Below are 26,493 nucleotides of genomic sequence, written 5' to 3'. Positions count from 1 at the left end.
CTTGAAGTCGTAGGTCGCTTCGGTAACGTAGAATCGATAGTCGTGGGAACGCTGTATCGGCGGGATAGACACGTTCTTTAATACCTTCAAACATAAAAACTAACTGAGTTTTGGGAGAGGTTTTACAGAATTAGCAAAAATGTATTATAAATAGAGAGAGTGAAAAAATAAACCAATGTTTGGTGTACATATAACCACATTTTTTTAGTTCTTTGGCGAAATAATGCAAAACTCATCTCTTGAATAGAGGGTGTTTGATATATTTTAATAAACGTCGCTGTAAATTTGTGTTTAATTTAGAACACCAGATGAAAGTATATCATAATTTTACGTTCTCACATCAGTGAACTTAAAATGAAGTGGTTTCGCCGGAACATGAATAATATTTGTCTTAAACATACCCTCTGCGGGGTAGTCATAACCAATTTCAAAATTCCTGATTACTTTAGCCAACGTAACCTCCAATTCTAAAGCTACAATACGTTTGCCAATGCAAATGCGTGGGCCAAAGCCAAATGGCAGAAATACGAAGGGCACATTTCGATTGAGCGCACAACCAGAGGCGTCTACTGGGCTTACGCCACGCAACCAACGTTCCGGCAAGTACTCATTTGGACGACCATAGTTTTGCTCGTCACGCTGCAACAAGTAAGCTGGCATGGCAACATCCACGCCTTTGGACACTTGATAACCACTGAGTATCACATCTTGAGCAGTTGTTCGAAAATTTCCCGCGGCAACTGGATACAGACGAAAAGCCTCTTTAATGCAAGCGCGTAAATAGGGCAAATTCTTTAGTTTAGCGCTTGTAACGGCGCTATGCTTATCAGGTAAAATACCAAGCACTTCTTCGCGCAGCAGACTTTGTTTTTCGGTATTCTTAGCGAGACTGAGAAGGCAACTCGTCATGGCGGAAGTAGTCTACAATGAAAAAATACTGTTTTGAGAACTTTAGAGCTTAGAATTTGTTAGCTTATCTACTAACCGTATCCACGCCCGCCATCATCATATCCATTGCCATGACAATGGCCACTGTGCGATCGATGCTAATCAGCCGTTGCAATACGCTCTGTTCAACATCGCTCTGTGCCAATTGTGATGCGTCTCGTTTTATAGCCTCATCGATATAGTGAATTGAGATTTCGGTTAACTCATCTAAAGTGCGTATGACGCGGCGAAAATTCGGTGTAGCCACATACTTCCACAACGATGGCTTCAAGTCCAACTCAAACAGCAGCTCGAAAAATTTGCGCATGCCATCAATGACTGCCTTAGCTTTGGGATGATCAGCGCTATTGTTTATCATACCCAACTCTGTATCGAGCGCCACCAAACACACGGCGTCCATGGCCCAGTAATTGATGTAGCTTTCAAAATCACTGGACATTTCGTGTGTGTGCGAATCACGTTTTCGTTTGATTAGCTCCAAAAATTCATCGGCAACTCTATTCATTTTAGGTGCATAGACATTAGTTGTCTTTGGGTTCATCATAACCGGATTGACGGCGGTGCGAAAGTGTGCCCAGCCTTCTCCCTGTCTGTAAGCGAGATAAAAAAGAATTGAATATAAAAAACAACGTTCATTTCAAAGACTTACTCTGCCACTAGCCCCGCAGCATGCTTAAAGATTTCGGGTCGATGCACCTGTCGATGGTATTGCACAATGTCGAGGCCCATGCGTATAGGTTGTGGGCCTTCAGTGCGAAAAACTGTCTGGTAATCGTTGGGCTGAAAAGTGAAGAGCACATCACGTTTACCAAAAATACCGGGTATTAAAAATATATCGCCGTAATCCTTGCGCCATAATGTGTTGAGCTCAACGAGGGATTTGTTGTGAAAGCGGCCTGAAATTAGAATATTTCGAAATGAAGTGCTGTTCGTGGACAAGAATTTTATTCTTCAAATGTTCTTAATACTAGAGGTATGTTTCCTAGAGGAGAAAAGTTTTAAATCCGAAGGAACTGACCAACTATATAATTATATATGTACCACCTCGATAAAAAAGTTCCCGGAATATAATCAGAAAATTCAATATACAAGTTTATCACTTAATAATAATATTATCCCCTTTAAAGTACTCCTCATCAAATGCAAGTACTCCTCATTTATGCCAGTGTTCCATCCAGCTCTCGAAACATTTTTTGAACTCTATTTTTGGTATCGCCATCAGAGCGTCTTCAATTTTTCCATTATTTCCCTTTGACTGTTAAGACGCGTTTCTAATAATGATTTTTTCACTGGTTTTGAATCGATAAAACCGAAAAAAGTCACAAGAAGCCATTATTATGGTACAAAATCCACGAGTAGCCTCATAAACGCCCGACTAACAGTCCTTATTAGCTGCAAAAGGTCGATTTACTTAAGACGGAGTAACTGTTACAAAGGTCAGGTAATGGCGGTAAAATTTTGATAATCACAGATGCGGACAACCTAACAAAAACAACAAAAAAGAACTCTAATCGGTTTATATAGGGCGTGACCTGACGGTTGTTCTGGAAACTTTTTGATCAAGAATATGTATGTATGTATACACTGCGTCCGTAGAGTGACCCAGCCTAAACTTCAACACATAAATAAAACCACAACGTCAAGTGAAAACTTAGATGAGAAATTAAGATCTTTCGAAGCTTCGTTGACGAGAGGGCTTGAAGCTTCATGTCCCGCCACATATGGCAAAACAACCTATCCTACCTGGTGGAATGAAGATTTAAGTCAACTCAGGAAAATGACAAGAGAAGTCTTCAATATCTGCTACAAACACAAGTACTTCAAACCCTACAAAGATTGCCTTAGGGAATACAAGAAAGCAATCAAAGGGGCTCGGACAGAGCCTTGGAGAGATTTTTGTAGTTTCATTGAATCAACCGAAGGTACGGCAAGACTAGGCAAGCTTTTATCCAAAGAAAACTCCTGCCCTTCCTTCTTGAAGAAAGATAACGGAGAATAGACAAAACTCTCGGCCGACACTATAGAATATCCTATAAATACACATTTCTCAGGCAACATAGAATATATTGAGAACAATAGTAACAGTGTCCACACATCCAACCTGTCATCCATTACAATCAATCGCATCGTATCCCAAGATAGAATATTATGGGCGATGAAAAGCTTTGAACCATATAAAGCAGCCAGTCCAGGTGGGATATTCCCAGCCATGCTGTGGCAATTCCTTGGCTGGAAGACTTTTCAGAAAAAAGCCTTATGCTAGGGCATATTCCAGACCCATCAGCTTATCCTACTTTATTCTCAAAATTCTCGAGCGGTTGTTGGATGTATATCTCAGGGAAAAGATTTCAGAGACAACGATTTCACCATCTCAACATGCCTACCTCAAAAGAAAATCCACAGAGACAGCTGTTCATGAGGTTCTAAGTGCGATTGAGAGGACCATAGAATACAAACAATACTCACTAGTCGCTTTTCTCGACATATTGGGGTCGTTCAACAAGGTTAGCACAAGATCCATAATTGAGGCTCTTAATATGTTAGGCACAGATGTAGGTCTCACAGAATAGATAGAGAACATGCTAAAAACTAGAATAATCATCGGTGAGGTAGGCAGCAGCACGATAAAATGCTCTGTCAATAGGGGAACCTCTCAGGGAGGAGTCTTATCCCCTCTGCTGTGGTTACTAGTCGCTAACAACATCCTTACCAAATTCAATCGAAAGGAAATTAAAGTAGTGGCGTACGCGGGCGACATAGTTGCTATGGTTTCAGGAATGTTTCCAACCACAATCAGTGAAAATATGGAAGGATTGGGCGACGGACTGTGGTTTAAGTGTAAAAACTAAACGGATGCTATTTAGTAAAAAAACCAAGGTACCAAACTTAAATCTCCCAGAACTAAACGGCGTCAGTCTCACGCTAACCCAACAGGCAAAATACCTAGGTGTTATTCTAGACCCCAAACTCAGCTGGAAGTCCAACGTAGAGATGAAGAAAGCGAATATAAGACTTTACACGTGTAAGAGAATGTTGGGTAAAAAATGGGGTATCCAACCAAAATTATCCAATTGGTCCTATACATACATTGTAAGGCCAATACTAACATATGCGGCACTAGTTTGGTGGCCTGCAACAGAAAAGAAATATAACAAAACTAAGCTGAACAAGATACAAAGAACAGCGTGTATCTTAACTACAGGAGCGCTTATCACCAGTCCTACTGAAGCGCTCAATGTACTAACTCATCTGCTATTATTAGATTTACACATTAAAACAATCGCTACTTGCAAGACCGCTACGCGGTGATACTCAGAGACATATGAAGCTGGACAACTCACTGCTCAAAAAACTACATTTCATCCAAACTGGTCTTAGAGTGTAGAGAAGAGCTGGAATTGCTTAGCCATTGGCTTGAAATCACTCTGATATGGGTTCCCGGTCATAGGAACAGTCGGGGTAATGAGATAGCGGATGAGCTGGCAAGAAAAGGTTCGACACTAGACGTAGCGGAGGCGGTGGCAGTCTCCACCCCACTGAACACATTAAAAGCTAGGCGATACACTACACTTTCTTTATGTATGCGTTAACGAGAAATTAGTTTTAATAGAAAAATTGAACATAAAATATTTTTAAAGTTGTGTAAAATTTAATCAAAAAAACATATCTATTGGCATATTAGTGAAATGTGTAGAAAATAGCATTCGTCCAGAGAACTTGAAGTAGTTAGAAATCTCTATTGGATAAGAAGACAATTTTTAATAACTGAAAATTTTTTGGAAAAATTGTTGTTTACAAACTATGTTGAATTTGTTCAATCGTCGTTGAACAGTTGATCATAGATATTATAACAGTAAATTGGACAGTTTTTTGCTTACTTAAATTTTTTGTTACCTGATCCTGCTTCGATCCTTTATGCCAGAAAATATTTGCTAAGAAAAATAAGCTGTATGGTTTTAATTTAGCTATGGGCTACGCAGCTCCTTTTATTTACCCACTGTTAACCAGATACAAAGTTCCCTACGAGAACAACACCAACATTTTTTCTGTAACAACACATGAGGAGCTTATACTCAATAACTTCTGTATGAAATTTGAAAGAAAATAAGTTTGTGAACTTTTTTCATCTTCTTTCTTAATATTTCACCAATGACATTAACGAGCGATTCCCTGCCAAGGGATCCACGTATGCACTTACATTTTGCTGACTTAAGTATAATAAGCAGAAGTGAAAAAAGTTTGAAAATAATTTTTAAAATTTTGAGATTTATTCAATGTTGAAAGTTTTGGTATTGAGTTTGGAATATTGTAAAATATCTTCGGTTCTTTTTAACATTTTTAATGTTTTATTTAAAACAACGTTTTTCTGGACAAAAATTTATTGTTTCGTTGATTTTTTTCTCATCTGCGAAAAATACACACCCTCAGATTTTTTTTCTATTTTCCATTAAAAGCAATGTTTTATAATTGCTGAAAATTGCATTATGCGATTTTTAGAACTTTTCAAGTCAAATACGTACGGAGAGCTAGTGAAAAATACCGGGTATTCGCTTATTAATGCGCTGCGATCACATTGTAAATGGACATAATCGGGCAGGTTCTGAAATTCACTTCCGAGAGAATTTTATTGAAATTTTTTAACAATTGCATTGAAATTCACGCTGAAGTAAATTACTGAAGCTGCCCGAATAAACGAGTGCGTATGCTAACGCTTCGCTGGGGTGTATTTTGGCCTGTCTGGTGACAATTGCTTGGATTTGTTTTTCACATCAAAGATTCCGAGCCGTATTCTGTCTGGGTAAAGAGTTTTTAAAGCTTCTTAATAAGCTGTTTTTTTGCACTCTTGCTAACAATTAAAGAGCGTAATGAACATAAATTACTAAAATTATTCTTACCGCCGGGCAGGAACTCAACGAACAATTTATATTTGCTAGGTCCTGGTATAGCTTGAAACGGTTTTGCGGATGCCCATTCATCAGTTAAGGGATCTTTTGAGGCAGTTTGTACCTATAAAAGTGGAAACTATTTTGTATACGCGTTTTATTTAATTCAGGCGAATAATAACACAATTCAACAGAATTTTGTAGAATATAATGCCAAAAGTAGGTAAATCACAAGTAGATTATCTCGGGAGAACAAAATTATAGTCCAGCACGTCCCAGTTTTTGTTTTTACAGTGGATCGCAGCTTCCAAATTTTGGCCAGAGATGTCAATTTATCACTTGTGGAAAGGAGGGACCGTAATCATTTTCAAAAAAATTTATATATTTTCAATGCTTTGAGATTTAAAATTGGCGATCAAAAATAGTGTAAGGTTTCTGAATTTCATTGTATTGTTCAGAAAATATGATCTTATTATCTGTTTGTGCCATCTAAAAGCTCCTCATGAAAAACCATCAGCCATTTAGAGGCGAGTTAAAAACGAATAAAAGCTAGGTCGAACTCCCTAAAAGCGTGTGAGTACCAATTATACATATATACTATAAATATATAAAAAAAACATATCCATATATATATGTATATATATATTTTTATGCTTTTGTTCCAAAATAAAATTTGTTTTATTGCCCTGTCTTCGCGCAATATATCTTGTATACTTACTAAATATTACAATTCAGTTACACCATTGGACTTTTGTTTGTGGGCGTATTTAAAGTGTGAATGATTTGTGGGTAAACCAGCTTTGATTGAGGAATTAGAAACCAATATTACTAAAGTTATTCACGAGATACCGACCGAAGTCCTCCAACGAGTCATTCGAAATTGGGGTTTACGATGGCCGCATTACGGCGCAGTTGCGAGCAGCATTTGAAAGGTTATCTTTAAAAAATAAATGTCATGAATGCTTCTACACAATTATTTCACATTTATTTCAACTTAAAATCCGATACCTCTAAATTTATCACTACTTACATATATTTTAAGTACAAATACCAGTGACTATGTATTATTTTTATGTTTTATATTCTCTACCAACAAAATCTTTATTTGATAAGTTTTAAAAGATTGTTTAAGCTTTGCATTTTCAGCAAAAATAATTATTATATTTTTTAGTCCAATTTTTTTTATCGGAAATATTCAATTTTTTTCACCAAAAGTAATGATTTTGAATTTGAAGAGGTCGAGCCAAGGAGCACCAGGAGATTTGGTGGCTCCTAAAACACTCAGGCTAAAAAGCCCATTGTATTTAAAGCTCTGGAAAGGGGGTAGATAGTTAAGGAGGGAGGGAGAAAAGTATCAGAGAAAGAGATAGGAAAGAATAGAGACAGAGATAGAGATAGTTAGTCCTGTGAGAATTTTCCAGATTCTTTGGCGAATCTGTAAATATCCTCCAGTTTTAGAGAACGAATATTACTCATTCCCATGACATCGGAACCCAATACCCGTAGTCGCGCTCTAGCAAAGGCAGGACACTCACAGAGAAAGTGCTCAGTGCTATCCGCCTCCTCCAAGCAGGACAGGCATACCGGGTCCTCGATGATTCCAATGGTGGTCATATGCTGACCCCATGGGTTGTGTCCTGTAATGATGCCGACCATCAACCGAATGTCTTTCCTTCTAAGTTTTAGTAGAAAGTTTGACAGTTTTCTGTTCGGACTTGTCACAAAACACTTTGCAGTTCTGCAGCGTTCTAGACCGGACCATCGCTCTTTATGTAGATTGCCTACATAGTCGTTGATCCAGTTCTTGATTCCTGCGGGACTGATTCCGATTATTGGCTCTGGCCCTTGTGGGGGCACCGCTGATCCACGGTTGGCCAATTCGTCGGCAATTTCGTTTCCTTGAACACCGGAGTGTCCCGGAACCCATATAAGTACAAGCCAGTTTTGTCTTGCGACAGAATTAAGCTTCTTCTTACATTCTTGAACAATCTTCGAGGTTTGCTTCGCGTTCTCCAGGGCCTTCAATGCAGCCTGACTGTCACTGAAGACTCCAATCTGTTTCCCGCTCCATCTCCTCTCGATTATCCATTCGGCTACTTTTAGGATGGCAAAAACTTCTGTTTGAAAAACAGTTGCCATTCCCCCCATAGCATAGTGATACTTATTACTATCGTTTAAGTACCATCCGGCTCCAGACCCTATTTCAGTCTTGGACCCATCGGTAAAGAAAATATCCGTCAAACCTCCCTGCATGCATTCTGGATTGCTCCATTGCTCACGCAATGGAAATCTGACATCAAATTTCCTTCCGAACGAAACTGTGGGTATCAGGTCATCTTTAGGTGCCAAAAACAGTGGATACTGCTCCGACAGCAACTTAAAGATTTCTCTGTGTCCCGAAGTTCCATCTTCGTGCCAGAAACCATATTTATGGAGTCGACACATTGCTTTTATTGCTTCCTGTTGTATCTTAAGATCCAGGGGGAGCAAATTAAGCATAGCATTTAGGGCATCACCAGAGGTTGTACTCATGGCACCCGTGATGCATAAACATACACTTCTTTGCAGCCTGTATAGTTCCCGGATTGTGGACTTAACCATGCTCCGTCGCCACCAGACCACAGAAGCGTAAGTGATGATTGGTCTGATAAGTGCCGTGTATATCCATAGGACCACAACAGGTTTCAGACCCCAAGTTTTGCCAAAGGCTCTACGGCATTGCTGAAAAATCTTCAATGCACGATTCACCTTCAGTGAAACGTGTGTCTCCCAGGTCAGCTTCTTATCCAAGATTACTCCTAGATATTTAACTTCGTTGGAAAGACCAAGTGTCACACCTTTCAGTGTTGGAAGACTGAGTCCATCCAATTTCCGTTTTCTCGTAAACAAGACTATGGTTGTTTTGTTCGGATTAACGGAAAGACCTTGTCTCATGCACCAATCATCGATTTTGTCAAGGATACTCTGCACTTTCGTGCAAAGCCTCCTTAAGGATTTATCCGATGTTAGCGCACAGACGTCGTCCGCATATGCTTGGACGTGAAAGCCGAGTTCCTGCATCTCCGCTAATAGGGAGTCTACGACGAAGCACCACAGCAGCGGAGAAAGAACACCCCCTTGGGGACATCCTTGCTTGGCCCTGACTGTGATTTGCTCGTCGTCGCTCCCACCAGCGGTTAACAGCCTCTCAGAGAGCATGGAGTATATCCATTTTATAATGGCTTGATTAACTCCGTGTCGTTCGGTAGAAGAACATATCGAGCCGAAAGTGGCATTATCAAAAGCCCCCTCAATGTCCACGAACACGCCCATTGTGTATTCGTCAGCTTCCAGCCCAGCTTCAATCTTGCTAACAAGATCGTGCAAGGCTGATTCACATGATTTTCCACTCTGGTAAGCGTGTTGATTTCTACTAAGTGGACTTCTCGGCAATACCCCCACTCGAATATGTTTCTCCACCACTCGTTCCAGACTTTTCAACATGAACGATGTCAAACTGATTGGTCTGAAACTTTTTGCTAGGGAATAGTCATCTTTTCCTGGTTTTGGAATAAATACTACTCTTACGCGTCGCCATTGGGATGGTATATAACCAAATGCAAGACAGGCTGTGAAGATCCTTTTCAGGGCCTCAATCAGCCTGTCTCCTCCTTTTTTAAGCATTACTGGATATATTCCGTCAGGTCCAGGGGACTTAAAGTTGTCAAAGGAAGATAAGGAAAACCTTATCGATTCCCTTGTCACTATCCGACTAGCAATATACCAGCTGTACCTAGAGGTTCCACCGTTGCCACCGTCATTGTTCATGCCACTCTCAGCTTCAGAGAGAGTTCTACTACCCGGAAAATGGGTTTCGAGTAGAGCATTAAACGTTTCCGATTTGGAAATGGTGTATGAACCATCAGGTTTTCGAATGGAATCCAGCCTTACTGAGCGGTCTAAATGAAGGACCTTACAAAGTCTCGCTGTTTCCCTCATTTCTTCGACGTTACTGCAGAAATTTCTATAGGATTCAAGTTTGGCTTGCCGTACTTTTTTCTTATATTCTCTCTGTGTAAGTCGATGATTGGCCCAGTCCTCTTCTGTTTTGGTCTTCAAGGCCTTATTAAGAAGTTTCCTGGACCGTACACGAAGCTTCGACAGTTCAGGGTTCCACCAAGGAACCGCTTTCCCCTGTCTGCTTTGCCTGAGTGGACACAGTTCCTCAAAGCAGTTGATTAAAGTACCTTCTAATTTCTTAGTAGCATCTTCAATCATTTCTGCTGATTTGAGTTTTTTCAGGTTTGGTAATCGCTCTGTTACAAGCTCACCATACCTGTCCCAGTCCACATTTCGAGGATTCCTACCGGAAGGTATTGATATTGTGTCAATTCCCAGTCGGAATTCGATAAGACGATGATCAGAAAGAGAGTCCTCTTCCAAAACTCGCCATCGGTTGATTTGATTTCCAACTGACCTATTGGTAAGTGTTAAATCAATCACCTCTTGTCTCCTTCTGGTCACAAAAGTTGGTTTGTTACCAGTGTTTTGGATGACCAAATCGGATGACAGGATAAAATCCAGTAACTTGAGACCTCTGGGGTTGCATTTGCTGCTTCCCCACACAATGTTCTGTGAATTTGCGTCACAGCCCACTATTAGCCCCAGATTATTGGATTCTGCGTACTTGACCACTTCTCTTAGCTCCCTCGAAGGAGGTGGCTGTACAGAGTCATAGGGTAGGTAGGCCGAAACTATGATAGCTTCGACACTGTTCCCACTTTTCCAGTACTTTATTTTTGCAGCAACGATATCTCCAGAGCATAGCTCTTTTAACATCGTGTGTTCGATCAACCTCGGCATGATAATACATGCCCGCGGTCTCACATTCCCTTCACAATGAAGTATTTGTCCCCACGACATAGCACTTAGACCACAGATACGCTTGTGACATACCCATGGTTCTTGTATAAGTATTATGTGTGGGTTTGTTTGCAGTTTTGCATGCCTACGGCACAAGAGAGCCGTAGACGCTTTGCTGTGCTGCAGATTAATCTGTGTAAATATTACTTCAGTCATGAGACTGAGTATATTTACGCTTTGTCCTCCACCTTATCCTGGACGCGGAACTGGATCCGCCCCAGATGTAGGTGAGGACGGTAACCGTACTTCGACTTAAGCACCTTGAGGGACCCAAGATCGATACCCAGTACCAGGTGGGAACCCGCCTCCGAAGTGGTAGCGGATTTCTGCCTGGTGCACGAGTTTACTCTCCAGAGAGTCGTGTCAAGATCCTTATTCTGAACACGGATGCGTTTGAGGAGTTCTGCTGAATTACAGGAAGGACCCGGAATCCAGACACTCGCTCGTACCAGCCTTTCTTTGCTACTCTCAACAAGAATAAACTTGCTGTTTTCGCAGGCTGGAATCTTTGCTATAACTTTTTCTAGCCATTCTCGGGAAAAAGCATTGGAACAGTGCACCTTTACGATGCCGTCTACCACGCTTTTCCCCTCGAACGTCGGCGCGTCTTTCGACTCACCGATAGCTTTCCAAAGATAGCTGTCAAGATAGTCTTGTTGCCCTTTGGACAGTAGACCATCTTGTTTGCCGGTATGTATCTCCACCGTCATTGCCTTTGCTGCCATTCTCGCGAATGATTCGCCAGACGTTGACGGAAGAGTGTCATTCGACATTTGAGGTCCCTTAGCCTCTGCCTTGTCAGGCAAAGGTTTGTCTGCCTTGGATTGGGTCGAGGATGCAGGCATTTCCGAATTCCGTCTCTCGACTTTCCTCTTCTTTGCCTTTCTCCTCTTCCCGGTCGTTGGCACAGACCCCGTTTCGTTTCCGGAAGAGCGCAGCGCTACAGAGGAATCCTCTGTTCTGCCACGCTTTCCCGTTTCCGTTACAGGTGTCGAAGTTGACGGAGCTTGAGTCCTTGCCTTAGCTAGTGCTTCGGCTTGCCTCGCCTTCTGTCTCCTTCGTTTGATCTGCCTTGCGGTTAGACCAACACCTGCGTTCGAATCTCCAATAACTTCGGTCTTTTTACCGGTACTTACCTGATTCGCACCAGGTTTAACCGTTGTCAAAGACTTACTCGGTACCAGAGATCCGTCTGAGTCTACTGAGAGATTGTCCGCCATCTCCACATCCTCCACAACTTGTTCAGTTGCTTCAGATCGTTTCGACGGCGGTGTATCACTCACACTCACTCGGCTCTCCATTGGCATAGCCAATGTGCCATGTTTCACCACTAGTAGTTCGCTTCCTCCGGAACCCTGGGTGTCAGTTCCGGTCATAGGGGAGTGTGGGGTTCGGGCCTGCACATCCGATGCCCGAGCCGTCGATTGCTCGACGGGAGGATTTCCCAGAAGTGGGTTACCTCGTGCAGAAAGATCCTTGTTAAGCCTCCACATTGTAAGAAAATGCATTTTATACCTCCTGCCAGGTTGTCGGTACGGTACTCTCCACATAGTACTTGGGTGGCCACCAATTCCGCCGTTCCGCGGTTGAGTGGATACCCAATTCCTATATGGAGCTGCCCTCTTAGTTCGTGGTAAGTTAATCTCCATAGAATGGGGTTAACTCGCCACTTAAGCCTCATCCCCGCGGCAAGGAGACCGACATGACAAGGAAAAAAAGTAATGATTAGTTTCAGGGTTTTATTTTTTTTATCGAAAATAAGACTCATTACTTGAGCGTTATTTTTTCACTCAGCGGCCGCCGTAGACGAATGTGTTCGTGCATGACTACCATTCGGAATTCACAGAGAGAACGTAGGTTCGAATCTCGGTGAAACTCCAAAAATTAAGCAAAACATATTTCTAATAGCCGTCGCCCTTCGGCAGGCAATGGCAAACCTCCGAGTGTATTTCTGCCATGAAAAAGCTAATCATAAAAAATATCTGCCGTTCGAAGTCGGCTTGAAACTATAGGTCTCTCCGTTTGTGGACCAACATCAAGACGCAAGCCACAAATAGAAGGAGGAGCTCGGCCAAACACCCAAAAACGGTGTTCGCGCCAATTATATATATATGTATGTATATAATAAAAATTACCATTTGGCAGATCGCAAGCACAAAAACTCACACTTCACTTAAACTCGGTTCACTCCAACTCACGTTATCTCATCTCTTGAAACTATTGTCACAGCTCCATGGAACCTACATAAGTCCATAAAAGCCTTGACGAAAGGTCTCTGAACTCAGTGTTAAGTTACCTTGTCTTATGTTATGTTAAAATTACAAGTAAATATTTATGTTCTTTTAATATGACATCTTTTATGCATTTGGCAATTCGCACGGAAATTTTCTGACCCTTATTTTTGTAGAACATTTTAGTAGTCAAATGACTTACTTGAAATGATTTTTTGTACTTATATAAATTTAGGTTATATAAGTCAGAATTTTCAAAAAATCAATTTTTTTTCATAATGTACATACACACAGAACTAAGAATACAGACAGAAAATTTAATATCGTTTCGGTGAATATTTTCGAAGTTACACGCAAATTTGAAAAGCCGCTTCAGAGTGCTTGAAAGTGCTTTTCAAACTCGTATTTCTCAAAATGGTGTTTTCAAAGTCGAAAACGGTTGAAACGATTAGTCGGAAATTTTAACACGAGCTTCTGAAATATATTTATTTTTAAGTAATTAATCGAAGATTTTTTCTCACCGATTAGTATTTTTCTTTTATAAACAATTTAAGGTCGAAATTGTGGTCAATAATCGATTTGTTTTTTTGAGAAACCGCCATTTTGTCCATTTTTACATATTTTTACATATTTTTTGAGAGAAGCTCCCAGAGATCAGCTGTAGCTCCTTTCCAAATAAATATTTTTACTAACACTAAGTTTTAAAATTCAATTAAAAGATGACATAATATCTGTACAAAATCTTAGATCAATAAATCAAAAATTCTAGAAAATTCGCTTTTTTCGGCCTTCTAACTGTATATAACTTCTTAAAGAAGAGGTCAAGCTCTTAAAAACGCCAGCTAGGGGATTAAATTGCTTCACAAAAATTATTCTAAGGAACTGATGTCGCAGAACATTGACACTATTCGCCTCGCCTTTGTCCGCTATCTCTCTGCTCGCTATCTCTTTGCTCGACCGGGCGAAAATTTGTTTCTGAAATCAGGAACAAAGTTGTTGAGCAAGATTCGACGCTAGCAAGTATGGTTATACCTCATGCAACTGATATAATTCACTATTTTACAAACGCATGTAATTTTATGCAGCTGTATTGCAGCGCTGCCAAGATATGTTTATTTCTACCAATTGCTTTTTCTAAAAGTAGAGACCTTAAGTCAATTCATAACTCTGTTTATATTATATTTAATATAGAGATTTTATGATCAACATTTGGCAATTATGACCTACTGTAAAAATAATTGAGTCAAGCTGAATTATACGTTAGTTCCAACACAATAATTTGATCACGATTCACTTTCACGATTTTATGACCGCTTTACTGTTCTAATAAAAAATTAATGTTTGTTGCACGCACCTAAAACCCTTGTAAGAACTTACGTCTCTCGGCTTAGCTTGTGTATTCAAACTACGAATCGACACAACCGCTTTTGGCAAACAGCGAAATTGAAGTTTTTGATAAAACATAATTTGTGTATTTTGTTGATTTGGCTTTCTTAGTTATGATTTATAAATTCAGAAATATACATATATATGTATTTGTATATTTTTCGCGCTTGTTTTGGAACCACACAGTCTGCAAGTGAACAATCGACTGAAGCCGCTGTCGCACAGTTTGCTCGAGTGAGCGTTAAATTTTATAAAAAAAGAGAAATAATTTAAAATTGTAAATTACCATATATGCTGTATGACATGTATGTATTAATATATATATGTATTATTAATAACTCTGCACTCATAAAGGATTAGCGAGCCACAAGTGTTTTAAAATTACGCAGTAAAACTTTCGAGTGAGCGGCAGCAGCAGTTGTGTGACGCTTATTAAAAGAAGCGTCTGCAACATATAATAACTAAAAAAAATTTCAAATGTGGATTACTTACATATGTGGCTTATATTTCTATTAACAAACACTGTTTAATTATTTTTGGTTTAAAAAAGTTTATTTAGTAAAACACAATTAAAAAGCTAGTCGTAAATCTGGCATTTCGTTCTTAAGATCCGTTGATGGTTTGTCGAAATATAAAGTACTTACAGGTTCATGTTGCACAAAATTCAGAAGCTGCCCAAAGAAAGTGAGGGGTCTTCGAGTGAGTTTACGTATGACTACAATTCGGAAAAACCCGGACCCACTGGGGCAGGAAACATCAATTGAAAGGAAAGAAATGAGTTTTTCTATTAGCGTTCTCCGCATGGCAGGTCATGGCAAACCTCCGAGAGTATTTCTGTTAATTAAAAGCTACCCATGAAAAAACTATCTGCCGTTCGTAGGTGGCGTAAAACTGTAGTTTTTTCTTCGTTGGAGGGAATATACTCTAAAAATATTTTGGAGAATTAATTTTTTTCAGATAAAAATTTTTGGAAATATTTTTTTTAATTGTTGAAAAATAAAAACACCTCTCACTAATCCTTAAAAGTTTCATGGTAAAACTCCCATACTGCGATGAAGAATCAACGCACAAGCGGTAGGTTCACTGGTATAAAAAGTATATTTTATCCAAAAGAATTCAACAGAATCAAATATATTGGACTTCAAAATACTTTATTTAAAATTTTTCAACATTGAATCAATTTGAAATTTACAAACATTTTTCAGTTGTCTTATTACACTCAGACTTACAAACAACAATTTCTAGAAAAAGGTGCGACAATGTCCAAAATACTTGGACCACTTGACATGGAATCGCTCTACTTTTGTCCAGTCTACCTCAACTATAAAGTAAGATAACTCAAATTTTAGGCCTCAAGTTCTGTCCTTACTGATTTGCTTTCTCATTCCGCGTAGCATCACTATGCCTCGTAGCATCCACAGTACAGATATAATCTGTGGTATCGAAGAGATTGTAGAAATTTAAAACGTACTTGAGCACTTTCGATATAGTCATTACTAGAGGTATTCGCAGAAGTCTAATAGTCTAAAAAAAATCCGAGTTTTGGAGTACCAATTTTCTCTGCCCCTTGAATTCCAGATATTATATTTTTCTCGCACTAGACCAAAATTTGCATACTTTGATTTTCACTTTCAATTGCGCCATTACTTTCCATAAAGCATTCTCCCTTAATGATTTAAAAGTCCTATTGCCAGTAAAAACAAATTTACCATTTGTTCCCATTTATGTGTACACTACTGAAAAACTATAAATGTTGTTAAAGTTGAAGATATGGAGCGCGTGGGGAATATCAAATTATGAATTAAAGTTGCTCTGCGTATAAGAGAGTGATTTTATCTGAAAACGTGCCAGCGAGTTTTTTTGTTTGTTTATGTTTTATTCTTAACCCTAGAACCCACACCCGGGTACAAATGTATTCACTTCAAATTTGAAGTGTTGTAACTTTTGAACCGCTATACCTCTATACCGCTAACTTCGGATCTAGGAAGATTATTTAGTTTTGAGGTCAAATTCAAAATTTGAACCAGATTGGATCATTGGTTCAGGAGCTACAGCCTTCCAAACACATTATATACGTAAACACACACCCGGGATACGTTTGTACCCCAATAGTAAAAATCCTCCTAATAATAAAAAAAAAACATTTTTTATATTATTGACTTTTATTATAAAAATTATAAAAATGCATCTTATATCTAAGGAAAATCATGGCAAATAGAGCAATTTGTTGATGTGACCGAATGTTCAAGACACATTGGCTTCTTACATTTGGCGCACAGCTTTCTGGTTTTTCTACGGCGTTTTTCCTCTTGTGCGTAACATAAATAGCAAGATCCGGACACAGATTTTGGCGTGCGTGCTGCGGCAGATGTTGATGTTGCTGTTGACACCATTGATTCCAGCGGTCGGTTGAAATATGCTTCAATAGCAATTTTAGTCGAAAAATTTCGCGTCACTTGACGATTTATGGCTCTGGCTTCAATAATGGGCATACACAATGCTTCAGCCAAGCTGCGCAGGATCTGCTTACGCTTGTTGTTTGTTCTCCAAGGCAACATAGGGTTATTCAAATCGTAGACAATGTAGGCTGCAAGAGCTGTAATGTCCAACATGTTGAAGAACATCGCTAGTGGCCATCGTTTTGTTTGTCTTTGTGTTGGATATTCCGCAAACATTTGGTCCATTCGATCAACACCACCTTTGGTACGATTATAATATTCAATTATTTCAGGTTTCCCACTGTCAGCTATTTCAGCATCATTATGCATGGTCGAAAGCAAAATTACTGCTTTATTTTTTTTGGGAACATAAGACCACATTGTCACATTATTTTTGAAGCCAAATGCCGTTGAACCAATTGTCCTGTTTTTGTTCTGCTTCATTTCTTGAGGAATATATGATTTGTTTTTGCGCAAAGTTCCAACGATTGTGAGTTTCCAGGTGAGAAGCAGTTCTGCAACTGGCAAGGTCGTAAAAAAATTGTCCATTGTAATGTTTCGGCCACTTCCTTGGTATTTGGCAGACAAATCCTTCACCACTCGTTCGCCTTGGCCAGTATATATTTGTCCATGCAGTGGATATGCATTTGTGGCATCGCAAATCCACCAAACCTTGACACCATATTTAGCAGGTTTTGACGGTATGTAAGGAAATAATTGTTTATCAATCGTCAAGCATGAGCTGGGCTTGTAATGTGCAGCAAGATTATTGTTCATCATCGTCCACAACTCACTGATCGGTGCTGCTTTATCAGTTAGTAAGCGTGTTGCACGAGTGTTTTTATCGTCAAATCTTAGGAACCGCAATATCGAACAGAAACGGTTGACTCCCATTGTGGCGCGATATAAAGTATAGTTTTTGACGCTCCATAAATCTCGAACATGTTCTCCATTGCTATGGTTCGCACCAGTCATAATAAGTATGCCAAAAAATGCATACAGCTCTGTTATTGACACAGGCGTCCATGACTTAGGAGTTGTGTTTGGATGCGCATTGTTGTAAGCATTATAAGTTTCTTTTGCTAACTTATTTGTGTGGCGCATAATTATATCAGCCATTTCAACGTTCATGAAACATTTGAATGTTTGCTCTATTGACAACATTTCAGTGCATCTAGCTGGTCCAGAACGTCCTCTTATAATATTTTGTCTGAGTACCTGACGACTTACATTTGGTTCTTTCATCCACTCAGTACCATCACGTGCAACAAATTTTTCGCCACTAGCAGGTAATTCATTATTTTCTTCTACTTCTTTTTCATCGTCTTCTTCATCATTCTCATAGTCCGCATAATCAGGTAATACTTCTGCGGCACTTTGCGAAACTTCAGCATCGTCATCAGCAATTTCAATGTCATTGAATTGAATTTCTTCTTCATCTTCTGAGTCAAAGTCATAGGGAGCGTCATCGTCACAAATTTCATCAAATAAAGATTGTATAATATATATGATTCTCGCTGTTCCTCAGTTAGCCTGCATAATAAAAAAAATTAGTATATGTTTACATTGTTGCTTATTTTACATTTTTTACCTTCTACAATATATGCTGCACTTGATAAATATTCGTTTCTCCTTGAAGTCATTTCGTATCCAGTTATTTATAGTTTCAGTTATGTTTATTTGCACTTATATTTTCACTTCTTACACTTTTGAGCACCAAAATAATAATGAAAATATCAACAGGCAGCATTTATAACAACACCTCGTGTGAAAACAACCCTTGCAGCTGCATATAAAATACAAAAACCAGTTATACCAGTGTATTTGCTACCTACGTACCCATACCTTGCGCGACCTTTTTGCACATATCTCTTGAACCAGATAGAATATTTCAATGAAATAAAAACCAAAATGTGTATTCGTTGTTACTCTACAAGTATATTATTATAATTTATATTGTTTTGTTTTGCATTTATCAGGACAACAACAAAAACAAAAATCCACTGTTGCATGTCCTGACTTTATTTGCCCATATCGCTGGAACCAGTAGGAATATTCGAATGAAACAAAAGACAAAATACTTGTTATATATTAAAATATACATTTAAAAAAAATCATAGAAATCGGTTGAATAAGCATTAAAAAAACCGCAAAATAAGGTCCCGGGTACAAACTTATCCCGGGTGTGTGTTTACGTGGTATTTTCTGGGTGTGTGTTCTAGGGTTAATAAATATATTGCTATCAAAACAGTGTGATAGGTAATATATCTAAAAAGAGTATAGTTTGTAAAGTTATAAAATATTTATTGTATTAGGCAATGATTTTGCCATTGCGGTTATCCTACAATTTAGAATTTTTGTTTACTAATTACGTAAATACGAAATATCCTAAATATTGGCCTCTTTTATTCATTCTTCTCTACTCGCTATTTCTCCTAGCGGCTCACAACAACAAAGTTATCGCCGCCAGTGAGTATGGTCATACCTCATAAAACTAGTATAACTCACTATTTGACAAAAAAATTAATGTCACTTTTTACAGCTCTATACCAGCGCTGCCAAGATTCTACATATTTATTTATAACAGTTGTTTCACCTAATCGCCACTTGATAACGCTTGGAGAAAATAAAAGGCGTTATATCTAATTCTACAGCAGAGTTAGATTTGGCGCTTAGTTTTACTTACATACCAATTAGTTTCATATATCTAGAACCAGTTCAAGTGCTGGGACTACTTATCCTCCGACTTACAGTGAAAAGTACTTCAGAAAATGCTTCGAGGGGTAGAAGTTATATCTTCGACTGAATGACACAAGAAGTTTTAAATGCGTGTTTTCTTCTTGCCAATTCATTCTATACATATATTCGATGAAAGGAGAACAATCTTTTAACGCATACTACTACATATATTCTTCCAGCTGGTGTAATGTCAATGAAATCACCGAAAGCATTGTATGCGTCACTACACTTCTTTTCAGTAGATCTGAAGGCAAAATATGTCGTTAGTAGCGCGGCAATAAATCTGAACACTTGAACGACACCGATATTGCGGAGCTTTACGGCATGGTAGTCTATGCAACGAAACCTACAACAACCACCACAATGCTCGCGGCCCTTCCACTCTTATGGGAAGAGTTGAAACAGGCAGGACGAGTCCATTCATGTATATACAGATAGTTCAAAGCTCCAGGGCGCGAGATGGGTGAGCGGAGGTGTATATTCCGAATATCTGGGGATCTCCTTTAGCATTTGACTGCCCGATTATTGCTTTGTTTTTCAGACTGAATTGATTACTATATAAGCAATTACCTTAGTTGACGTGACATTGGCATAGGGTGATGCGATACCATGAACTGATATTTATATTTTCAGTGATAGCCAGGCGGCGATAAAATCCCTCACGAAGTAGTCGACAACCTCCAAGATAGTCTTCAAATGCCACACATCTCTTAAAGAGATGGCTAAGTCATTTCGCTCAAATGTAAAATGGGCTTCTGGCCATTTCGGCATCGATGTGAATTGTAGGGCTAGACTCGGCATCTTATAGAGAAACTGAAAAATGACATATTTGAGCTGCTGTAATTATATGCTGCTTATTGTTCAGAAATTTTAAGAATATCGAATGGAATATGGCCTATTGAACGCATCTACATAATCAGCCCACAATTTTCGCCGAAGCGTAATCTAAACGCATAGAAGCTGCGCCACTGTCCTGTTCTCTCCAAACGAAAGCTCACCATTTTTGAAGGGAAGGTCTCAGCATTGTGGAACTAAAAGTTTTCGAAAAATTCACATTAGTTTTAATGAGATCGAGACAAGTTTCTCATGCGGCATCACAGTGGGTTATGAACGCGAGTGTGCTGCATAGTGGACAACCGCTACGATCTAATCTATACATTTAATTCATTAATTTCATAGAGAAAATAGCCTCTGCAGTCTTTTTTAGACAGTCTTCATTCCTACGGCATTCGAGTTGAACACTAACTTTAAGGTAGCCCTAAAGTCTTTTCAGACTTCTTACTTATAGCACACGAGGCATTACGAAACATATGCCCTGAATTATTTCGTTTTGATGTCATGTACAATACATTTACTTATTATCAATTTTCACAATATCCTGCTGAAATATCGGATAAATAGAGAGCGAGTTGATATAAACATGGTAAAAATATCTAAATTTGTAGTCATAAACTTCTAAGTCTCTCGTATCTATCTTAACATCAACTGTCATTTGGTAATTTGAAAATTCAATTTTCATATTTGTGGCGTGCGTCTTTGAGGCGTGCGTCTTGATGTTGTTCCACAAATGGAGGGACCTACATATTCAAACCGAATCCGAGCAGCAGATATTTTTTATGAGAAGATTTTTCATGGCAGAAATACACTCGGAGGCTTGCCATTGCCTACCGGGAGGCGACCGCTATTAGAAAACACTTTTTCTTCTTTTTTGGTCTTCCAGCGAGATTCGAACCTACGTTCTCTCTGAGTTCCGGATGGCAATCACGCACCAACCCATTCGGTTACGGCGGTCGCCAATTTTCATGCATGAGCGAATATAGCGATCTGGTTTTTTTGATGCCATTTTGAAAATGAAATGTTAAGATAGCAAGATACCCACATTAAAAAACGAAACAAAGTCAGAACACAGATTCGACAGATGCTAAGAAACATTTAGTAGAAGATGTAAAGTAGATGTGAGGTTAGATATGCCTAACTTTTTTTATCATAAACAATTCAAACATTTCGCATTCTGTTGTCACGTTTAATATATTGTTGTTGTTGTCATAGTTAACACACATTGAGCAGGTGATAGATTCATAACAAAAAAGTGTCCGACAAGAAATCTTGCTACATAGTGAGCTAAGAAATAAGTTCGACTTTGAAGTTTCTCATGAAACCGCCCGCCTAGTTTTGTAAAAAAATAATTTCTGCACAGCATATTGAAATGTATGTAGTTATATTTTGCTAGAACGTACCTAGCTCAACCAGATAGCTACTCGGATGATGTGATGTTTTGCGATGATACTAAAATCATGCGGTATTATAACGATGGACCCAATAGAGTGAGGAGGCAGTCATTCAAAGCACTGGAAAGGCGGAATATTATACCGACAGTGAAATTTGCTAAGCTTTCAGTCATGGTGTGGGGATGCATATCCATCAAGGGAATGGGTGATTTGGTGTTTACAGAAGATAAGATGGATGCATGCAATATTGGAATATTCTGGAATGAAGAAATATTGAAATAGAAAAGAAAATAGAAATTTTGTGAACATATTTTATATTCGGGGAATGGCACAAATTGATTTATGTTATGAGAAACCGACTAGAAAGTGTTATAGATGCTCGGGATGGTCATACAAAGTACAGATTCACATTTCATTTTTTTAAACATATGACTTAGAGCTATTAATTGCAAATACAAAACAAAATTCTTAACATCTGTGTTTACTTTTTATTTTCCTGTTATGTTTAAGTTTTATTGTCTACTTTTACAACGCATGCCTAAAAGAAGGAATTTTTTGAGAAATATGGAAAAAACAAAAACTAGTACTAATCAGTAAGGGAAAGGGAGACCCAACATTAGCGTCCGCTTATAGACCGTTATGTATGCTGGATAACGCAGAAAAACTCTTTGAGAAACTGATAAAGCATAGGCTTAGCGAAGCCGTAGAGAACAGCGGCGGCACCTCCGAAAGGCAGCATGGTTTTAGAAGTGGCAGATCTACCTTAGGAGCCATCCAAGATGTAATAGCTAGCGCAGAACATGCCCAGGCAGGTAATCGATACTCCAATCGTTTAGTATTACTAGCCACACTGGATATTAGATATGCTTTCAACAGTTTAAGTTGGGACGACGTAATTGAAGCTTTAAAGGTAAAATTCAAGACCCCGAATAAGCTATTGAAGATTATTCGCAGCTATCTAAGCAGTCGCGTGCTCTTATACGAAGCGCGAGAAGGGTGTAAGACCAAACAAATAACAGCAGGTGCGGCCCAAGGATCAATACTCGGACCTGAACTTTGGAATATAAGCATTTGGTGGGATACGCAGATGATATTGCAGCTGTAATAATCGCCCGAAACACTGACGAAGCCAAAAGGGAGTTAAATCAGGTGATGATCCGAGTTCAGACATGGCTAGAAAACCATGGATTAAAGCTAGCCACAGAAAAAACAGAGCTAATCCTTCTAACGAACAGACGTATCCCATTAGATGTAGACATACAAGTACTCGATGCCACTTTATGGACAAAAATAGTGGTCAAGTACCTAGGAGTGCAATTAGACACAAGGCTAACCTACTGGGCGCATATAAACCATGCTGCCACAAGAGCTGCCAAAGTAAGTGGCATGTTAAGTGAGCTCATGGCAAACCTTGGAGATCCAACGCAGAACAAGCGAAAACTTTTAATGGACACGACGAACTCGATTCTCTTATACGGATGCGAAATATGGGCAGATTCGTTAAGGGTGCAATGCCGGCGGAAAACTTTGCAATCTGTGCAACACACCTGCGCTCTCAGAGTGGCTTCGTCATATAGAACAGTATCTGAAGCAGCGGTGTTAGTTATCAGCGGAACCATCCCTATAGATATTCTAGCACAAGAGCGCAAACGGAAATGGGAGGCAAAAAACACAGGAATCCTAGTACTACGTTTCTCCGATATTAGAGTTCAAACGCTCACACTTTGGCAGGCAAGATGGAACTCTGAACGGTATGGTAGATGGACAGCGAAACCAATACCCGATCTAAAAAAGTGGGTAGAACGAAAGCACGGTGAGGTTAACTATTACCTCACACAGTTTTTGTCCGGACATGGGTCCTTTCGCAAGTATTTGTGGCGGATGGGTAAAGTGAGCCAACCAAACTGCATATATGGAGATACTGAGTATGATGATGCGGAGCACACCTTCTTTAAATGCGAGAGGTGGAACGTAGAGAGAACAGGTCTGCAACGAGCTATTGGTGTATTTACACCTGAAGAAATTATCGACAAAATGATGATAGACGAAGAAAAATGGAATGCCGTCACAAATTTTGTAGAGGTTATTATTCAAAAAAAGAAGCGCGAATTGGAAAGTTATGATGAAGAGCATTGAGCATAGGTTTCTCAAAACAGGCGACCCTGGACGCAGGGTGAGTAAGTAAGTTCCCTTCTTAGGACGCCGTCTTGGCCCTCTACCTCGAATCAATGCGGAAGCAGTCCCGGGGTGGAGGAAAAAATCCAAGAGAAGAGGAGGGATTTTTTAGTGGAATCACCACACACGTATGGCGCGAAGGCATTTTTAACCCAACCTCACCGCCAAAAAAAAAAAAAAAAAAAAATCTTCTTTTGGCTTATGAATTATTTACATTAGTAAAATTAAATCAAATATTGAAAGAAAACCATATTAAATACATACATATGTATTCTCTTGAGCAACGTGTGTGATTTTTCCTAGATTAGTACATAGAAGTCAAAATCAATTTTTACTAGGACCGCCCATGCGTCGGAATTTCGACGTTATATAAATACGGAGAGCAAAATTTAGTCATACCATTTTTTAGTATTTATAGCCATAGAAACATATACCTACATATAAATGGATAGCTTATGTTGAAACTTTTTACATGATATATGTGAATAGATGCATTAAAATTAAATGTGAAAAATATCCCATTTTACCTAATAGGACTATGAATAAGTTCGTGCGGTTTTTTTTCGAAATTTGAAACTTTATTGACGTAAAATGGTTACAAATTTAATATTCAAAATATTGTCCATCGCTTACTACTACTTTTTCCCATCTTTCTGGCAATTCACGGATTCCCTTTGTGAAAAATTCGGTCGGTTTTGCCGCAATCCACGAATCGATCCATTTTTTGACTTCATCGTAATTACGGAAGTGCTGGTCAGCCAGGCCATGTTGCATCGATCGGAAGAGATAGTAATCGGATGGCGCAAGGTCTGGACTATACGGCGGGTGGGGTAGGACATCCCATTTGAGCGTTTCTAAGTATGTTTTGACCACTTGTGCAACATGTGGCCGAGCATTGTCATGTTGCAAAATAACTTTGTCGTGTCTATCGGCGTATTGCGGCCGTTTTTCTCGCAGTGCTCGGCTCAAACGCATCAATTGTCGTCGGTAGACATCCCCCGTAATCGTTTCATTCGGTTTCAGTAGCTCATAATACACAACACCCAGCTGGTCCCACCAGATACACAGCATAACCTTCAGGCCATGAATATTCTGCGCCGACGTCGATGTTGAAGCATGGCCAGGGTATCCATACGTTGCCCGACGTTTTGGATTGTCGTAATGGACCCACTTTTCATCGCCAGTCACAATTCGATGCAAAAAACCCTTTCTTTTGTGCCGTTGAAGCAGTTGTTCGCATGCCATAAAACGGCGTTCAACGTCTCTTGGCTTCAATTCATACGGCACCCAATGGCCTACCTTTCGGATCATTCCCATGGCTTTTAAACGTTTGGAAATGGTTGATTGATCAACTCCCAAAGTTTTTGCAACCTCTTCTTGCGTTTGAGCCGGATCTTGATCGAGCAATTCCTCCAATTCGGTATCCATGAACTTTGGCGGCGCACCCTCGCGTTCTTCGTCTTCCAAGCCAAAATCACCACTTTTAAAGCGTGCAAACCACTTCTGGCACGTTCGCTCAGATAGAGCATGCTCACCATAAACTTCCACCAAGATACGATGACTTTCGGCTGCTTTTTTCTTCATATTAAAATAATGAAGAAGAATTCCCCGCAATAACACATTATTTGCCACGAAATTCGACATTTTCAAGTGTGGTAAAAATATTGTTGTTTACGCTTCAAATAAAAAACTTATACTGACGTTTGTGCCTTACGACAGTAGCTCTCCAATGAATGTTTGGAAATGTGGATCGATGGAATAATAATCAAGTTACGCCATCTGTTGTAAAACCGCACGAACTTATTCATAATCCTATTACATTAAGCGATCCTATATTTGTGTATTTCAAATATCATAATTTTTTTTTTATTCATAATTGGAAACATTTAATTTCATGTATTACGAAAAAAAAATTAATATTGTTTGAAAAAGCATAATGAAAAACCATCATTAATTAATCCATAACCATCATAATTTTTGAATCAAATTTATAATAGTATTGATTCACAATATATAAGTTTCCAGTTGTTTCATAAACTTTTATATCATGATACAAATATATAATATCATGATACATAATATAGCATTATATATTATAATACAGGTAAAATGGTGTGATTAATTTTACCTGCACCTATTCACTTCTGTATCTATTTTAATACATTTAATACAACTTTTTTCTCTGACTAACAAACAAGTAAGTTTGCACATAAAGATTTATTTATTTCCAGTGTCGACGTTACGTCTTCTGATGGCATTACCTTTGTATTCTTTGTATCGTGCAACTAACGTGCTATTGGTTTTATAACGATTCTGCATCTAAAAGTAAATTTAGAAAAAAAAGTCGCTTATTTAAAGGATTTTCGCGGTTAGTGCTTTGACATACCCTCGTGAACATAGTTAGCGGAAATGTGTGTTAAAAAATAAAGCAAATTCTAAATATATGTGTAGATGCTTCTGTATACTAAAAAATGTGCCGGTATGTTTTTTTAGAAATCAATATATGTATACATAAGTACATAAAAAATGTTTCTTATTTCTTTTTATGACAACCATTACTGAA

General features: G+C 38.9%; 1 protein-coding gene across 1 annotated transcript; it reads right to left on the bottom strand.

The window, feature by feature from the left end:
- Window positions 1-203: 203 nt before the first annotated feature.
- Window positions 204-14,563, bottom strand: LOC128854897 (cytochrome P450 CYP12A2-like). The gene is made up of 5 exons (XM_054089351.1): window positions 14,342-14,563; window positions 5,844-5,955; window positions 1,598-1,844; window positions 986-1,538; window positions 204-921 (listed from the first exon to the last, which is right to left on the bottom strand). The coding sequence occupies exons 1-5, from the start codon at window positions 14,426-14,428 to the stop codon at window positions 328-330; spliced, it is 1,593 nt and encodes a 530-aa protein (XP_053945326.1). The 5' UTR covers window positions 14,429-14,563; the 3' UTR covers window positions 204-327.
- Between the last annotated feature and the right edge of the window lie 11,930 nt (window positions 14,564-26,493).

The sequence above is a fragment of the Anastrepha ludens genome, chromosome 2, assembly GCF_028408465.1.
Source record: "Anastrepha ludens isolate Willacy chromosome 2, idAnaLude1.1, whole genome shotgun sequence".
In the NCBI taxonomy this organism is placed as follows: Eukaryota; Metazoa; Arthropoda; class Insecta; order Diptera; family Tephritidae; genus Anastrepha; species Anastrepha ludens.
The sequence above is the reverse complement of the archived record's forward strand: the minus strand, read 5'-3'. Positions and strand labels throughout refer to the sequence as shown.